Raw genomic sequence first — 5938 nt, 5'->3', positions numbered from 1 at the left:
ATATATTTTTCGAGCGAGATCGTTGCCAGTGCCCCTGGACTGGCTCTTGTGCGGGTGGCACATAAAATAGACCATTTTGAGCGTGGCCGTTGCCAGTACCTGACTGGCCTTCGTGCGGGTGACACGTAAAATGTACCCATTACACTCTCTGAGTGGTTGGCGTTAGGAAGGGCATCCAGCTGTAGAAACTCTACCAAATCAGATTGGAGCCTGGTGTTGCCATCCGGTTTCACCAGTCCTCAGTCAAAATCGTCCAACCCATACTAGCATGGAAAGCGGACGTTAAACGATGATGATAATATATATATATATATATATATAAATATATGTGATTTTGATTTCTTTGTGACACATGTATGTGCCTCTTTAAATTCTCTATAAAGGATATCTAAGTATTCAGTTACTGGAATTATTTGCTACACAAAAATTTTGTAAGCAACTTCACTTTTCCTTGTCTATTATTGTTGTCTGAAGGCAGTGAGGTGGCAGAAACATTAGCATGTCAGGCGAAATGCTTAGTGGTATTTTGTCTGCCGTTATGATCTGAGTTCAAATTCTGCTGAGGTTGACTTTGCCTTTCATCCTTTCGGGGTCGATAAATTAAGTATCAGTTGCATACTGGGGTCGATCTATTCGACTGGCCCCTTCCCTAAAAATTGCAGGCCTTGTGCCTAGAGTAGAAAAGATTATTGTTATGAGCTGTTTTAAGATGGTGAGCTGCCAGAGATGTTAGCACACCGGGCAAAATGCTTGGTAGTATTTCGTCTGTCTTTACGTTCTGTGTCCACAAATTCCACCAAGGTCAACTTTGCCTTTCATCCTTTCAGGGTTGATAAATTAAGTACCAGTTGCATATTGGGGTTGATCTAATTGACTGACTCCCTCCCCAAAAATTTCAGGCCTTGTGCCTCGAGTAAAAAGATTATTGTTACGTCTGGTTTATTTTTTTCTAATTTCTTATCCTTTTGAATGGGAAAATCCCTTAAAATCTCTCATATCTCTCTTTTGGCAGTCTTTTGGAAACTATAACAACAAAGCGATACCTGCCGCTGGAAATATTGCGTATATCTGTTCCAAGTGGGGGCAGAGTTAAAAAGGTATGTTAAGAGAGTAAAATATTGAATTAAATAAAAATGCAGTGAAATGAGCTGAAGTAAAAATGAGAATATATTTTAGATGTATTCAATATGTTTTATTGTATTTCATTTTAAACTGAATTTTAAATATTTTTAATACAGAAATGAAGAAATGCATTTAACACAATGAGAATACTGTTTTGTCTTTAAGCATGAAGATGAAGGAACAGCATCTTTTCATGGAGTAGTATACATTGATGCCAGTCCACTTCTGTATCCTGGAGGTAAGTTTATAAAATGAATGCGGATAAAATCATTGGATAAAAGACAACCATGATCAATCATGGGTGATTGTGCACATCTATGTATATTTTTAATTAAATCTTCTTGATGAAGGAAAAAATTAGAACGAAATATAATTATTTTACTGTCAATTACAGTAGTATGTTAAATGATCTGCTAGGGCTGTTAAGGTAAATAAAGATTAATATAGATAATACAGTTAAGAGATTAACAAAATATGCAGTTTTAAATATAAAAAGTTGGCCTTACCATCTTTATAACTGTTATGCGGCACCGTTGTAAAAGTTATATTTTATATTGATCTTTGGAGATTAAATTCTCAACAGAATACCCAAATACTTGAAAGGATAGAGTTACTAGATGTATTGTGAAGTATTGAGTGGTGTAGTAGTTAATTCTGATAAATGTCTTATAGTTTAGAGATACAGTACTAGTAATTTTCTCAACGGTGAACATAACGTTTTCAAAGGCTTTTGAGACCTCAATGAACAAAAGAGCACAACATTTTCAATTTCTTATTAAATGCATCTTGAATCCAGATTCTATATTGTACATTATCAAATACAGAATTAATTAAAAACCAGTCATCGTCGTCGTCGTCATCATCATCATCATCATCATCATCATCATCATCATCATCATCATCATCATTTGACATCCATGTTCCTTGCTGGCATGGGTTATCATGCTCCAAAAAGCACCCAGTTCATTCACAGCATGGACTGAGCACTTTTTTCATACCACCTGCACTATTGAAGTCACCTTGCAACTCACGGAACTATCAGGTCATCCCATAAGTTCTGTCCGATTTTACCTTTTTTAAAATTGAATGAAACTTAATAGTATTTTAGAATGTCTAATGGAATTAAAAATTATTTTTATGCATTTGTGTACATTTAATCTAATTGAATATTATTTTACAGAATAATAGAATTAAAATTTCTTTGATTAAAACCCTTTCTAACATGGAAGTATCCAAAGAGCATTTGAGGCACAAAATGCTTTATGAGCACAAAAAAGGAAACTCTGTAGCTGAAGCAACTCGAAACATACACTCAGTTTATGGGAAAGAATGCTTGAATGAAAGAACTTGCAAAAGAAGGTTTGCAAAATTCAGAAGTGGTGATTTCAGCCTTGAAGATGAAGATCGAACAGGACGTCCAGTTGAGTTTGATGATAAGCTCCTTGAGGCATTACTTGAAGAAAATCCTGCATTATCAGTTGAAGAATTGGCAATAAAGCTTAGTTCAAACCATATAACTGTTCATTGTCATCTTCAACAACTTGGAAAGGTTCCTAAACTTGGAAAATGGGTACCTCATGAATTGTTCGAAAGCAACCGCAAATCCCGAGTTGACATCTGCTCTTCTCTCCATTCTCGCGAACTCATTTCACCCTTTTTGGATAGACTTGTGACTGGTGATGAAAATGGATCTTCTATCGAAAAGTTAAACGTCGTAAACAGTGGCTTGGTAAAAGGGGGAAAGCTCAACCACAACCGAGAAGGGAACTTCATGGGAAAAAGGTTCTTCTCTCTATCTGGTGGGATTGCAAAGGAGTAATTCACTTTGAATTGTTACCACCTAATGCAACAATCAATGCTCAAGTCTACTGTCAGCAATTAAAACGTTTGAACCAAGCTTTGAAGAAAAAAAGACCCGCTTTAGTGAATTGAAAAGGAGTGATGTTTCATCAGGACAATGCGTGACCTCACACTGCAAAGATCACATCACAGAAGATCGAAGAGCTTGGTTGGAAAAAATTCCTCATCCACCTTATTCTCCCGACCTTGCTCCTTCAGACTACCATTTGTTTCATAGTTTACAGAATCATTTGGGGACATAACTTTCCAAAATATTTAGTTTATCTAAAAAGATCTTGTATAACAAAAGCAGGATCTATTACTATCTATCCAATTATTAATCAATTATTGATTGTAGAAAATTAAATTCTCTATTACATTCTAACTTTCCATCATCTGATGTTGGATCACCCCCTCTAATGCCCTCTCTGTTGTGGCAAGACACCTGCTTCTGTCTTTTTGTTACACTCTAACCTTTCATTCTCTGACACAAGTTCCCCTCCACAAATGCCCCTGCCCCTCTCATAATTTCTTGTCTTGTGAGTTACTTGGTTACCCTGCCAGCGCTGGTGCCACTTTAAAAGCATCCAGTCCACACTGTAATGTGGTTGGCATTTCGAAGGGCAACCAGCTGTAAAAATCATGCCAAAACTAACCTTGCCTGTGCTAGTGTCACGTAAAAAGCACTGAGTCCACTTTGTAGAGAGGTTGGTGTTAGGAAGGGCATCCAGCTGTAAAATCCCTGCTAAAACAGACACAGTAGCCTTGGGTAGATTTTCTACCTGGCCAGCTCCTGTCAACCATCCTACCCATGCATGCATGAAAGATGGATGTTAAATGATGATGATGATGAATATAAAGGTGTTGGACAGTCCTGTCACAGGTTCAAATTTTACTTAAATATCAGTAGCCCCTCTGCCACCCTCTAATTTCAGTTACTTTGTTTTTGCCATCACATTCTTACTTTCCTTTCTAGCCCATCTTCATTCATTTTCTGTCATCACTGTTCTGTTCTACTCAGCTCCTCAGTCTTGTAATCCTGAATAAATGAAATGAATGAATACACACAGTGGTAAGGACTCTCTAATATTACAATGTACAAGACAACCATACTAGTGTTGGTGCTGCTATAAATCCACCTAGGATACTCTTTCAAAGTGGTTGCCAAGCAATTGAAAAGTGGGGTTGGTAGGACCTGTTTGCTTTGTCAACAATATGGCAACTTCTATAATGCTGGTAGCACAATAAAATGCACCCAGTACACTCTGTAAACTGATTGGTATTAGGAAGGGCATCTAGTAATGAACACAAGGCTAAAAATGAAACTTATAAGCAAGGTGGTCCTCTGACCCATCTAAAAGAACAGTGACTTTAAATAAGAACTGAGACCAGAACAATCCACCCAACCCATGCTAGCATGGAAAGCAAATATAAAATGAGGATGTGGAGGACGAGGGTATCCATGGAGAAACTAATCCCTAATCTTCTTGATGCCATAAAACTGGAAATGAGCACCAGTTCTTAAAAGTTCTTTAAGGCAACTGAAATTATAGTTCATTATTTTTAACTATTGGAAATAAAAGTGGTAGAATGGACAGAATAGAATTTTACAGTATTTAATGTTATATTTCTAAATTCTGGGTTTGAGCTCCACTCTACTTTCCATCCTTTCTTTGCTTCACTTGAGATTATATAAGAAATCCTTATTTGCAATTAATGATCATTTTAGCCCATAAACAAACATACCTGTACATCTATGTGTATATAAATATAAACAAACTAACATTAGTTTTTTTTTATAAGTGTTGAAAGTGTGTATTGTACGATACAAATAAGATGATAACTCTTTTTGGAATGCAGAAATGCCGTTAAACAGCAATAATATGGGGTAAATTACCATTAGAAAGTGGAAAAATTTGTCAACAACCAGTCATGGGACTCAAACTTACATCCCTCAAAGACTCTAGCTGTGTGCTTTTCCATTAAGCTAAACTGCCTGCAGATAAATTTATCAGCAAATTTAGACACTACGTAAGGGTAATTTACCCAATATTTCTGCTGCTCTAACAGTGTTTCTGTGTTCGAAAAAAAAATTATCATTTTATTTGTATCGTACAATATCTGTATATGATGAAGAAAGTTATCAATGATCATTTCATTAATCATCTTAATTTTATACTCATTTATATTTCTGTTTTATGTAATCAATGTTTGTTGACTTTTTTTCCTTTTAATTACAGTGAAACAAATAAAAGGCGCTTATAAAGTCCAACCATTTTCTGAATGTGAATACCAGGAAAGGGTACAAATTTTTTAAGAACATTTCTTTTGTACATGCATTCTTTAATGCTTAGATTTGCATCAGTTCTTTCTTTGAAGTTCCTCAAAGTAAGGATTGATATTTCATATTTTTAAATATTTTATACATGTGAATATAAGAGGACAGGTAACTAATCAAAATCTCAACATTTACAAATTAAAAGTATTAATCTTGATTCCACATTGCACACTATCATATATAAAATTAACTGAGATAAAACAATTATTGGTTCTAAAAAAACGAAATGTGGTATTAGTGGTGGCTCATGTATAGGCACTGCAGAGCTGCAGCACCCCCTATTTCCACTCAATATTATCGATAGCATTCAATGTAATGAGTCCTTTTTTCTTTAATTCTTTCTTTGTACTTGTACATTATATAATCCTTAAGCTTAATATCAGTAGCCATCCCCTACTTTATGAAAAAAGTACAAATATCCTTGGATAGAACTGTGTGCTTCACAGCTCTAGCAATGTGGTGTTTGGCTGTTGTGCACATGCTCACATGTCTGAGATAGGAAACTTCGTGCCAGGGACCACGGTGTGCTGGTGAAAGGTAGTGTTTCTTTTTGACTTCACGTGTGTTGTGCTTTAAAACATGTTTATATTCTTGAATGTGATAAAGTGTAGAATTAGATTATTATCCTGCTTCTAGCTT

At 35.7% G+C, this 5938-nt stretch overlaps 1 protein-coding gene across 2 annotated transcripts in view; it reads left to right on the top strand.

Moving 5' to 3' along the window:
• Positions 1 to 5938, top strand: part of LOC106881564 (cilia- and flagella-associated protein 70) — a 49429-nt gene that overhangs the window by 11680 nt on the left and 31811 nt on the right. For both annotated transcript variants that reach the window (XM_014932026.2, XM_014932018.2), the window contains exons 9-11: positions 1013 to 1097; positions 1288 to 1360; positions 5202 to 5263. In XM_014932026.2, coding sequence (XP_014787512.1) covers positions 1013 to 1097; positions 1288 to 1360; positions 5202 to 5263 — 220 coding nt within the window. The remainder of the gene's footprint in view (positions 1 to 1012; positions 1098 to 1287; positions 1361 to 5201; positions 5264 to 5938) is intronic.

Source organism: Octopus bimaculoides, chromosome 4 (assembly GCF_001194135.2).
Source record: "Octopus bimaculoides isolate UCB-OBI-ISO-001 chromosome 4, ASM119413v2, whole genome shotgun sequence".
NCBI classification, from domain to species: Eukaryota; Metazoa; Mollusca; class Cephalopoda; order Octopoda; family Octopodidae; genus Octopus; species Octopus bimaculoides.
This window is presented reverse-complemented; position numbering and strand designations above follow the sequence as displayed.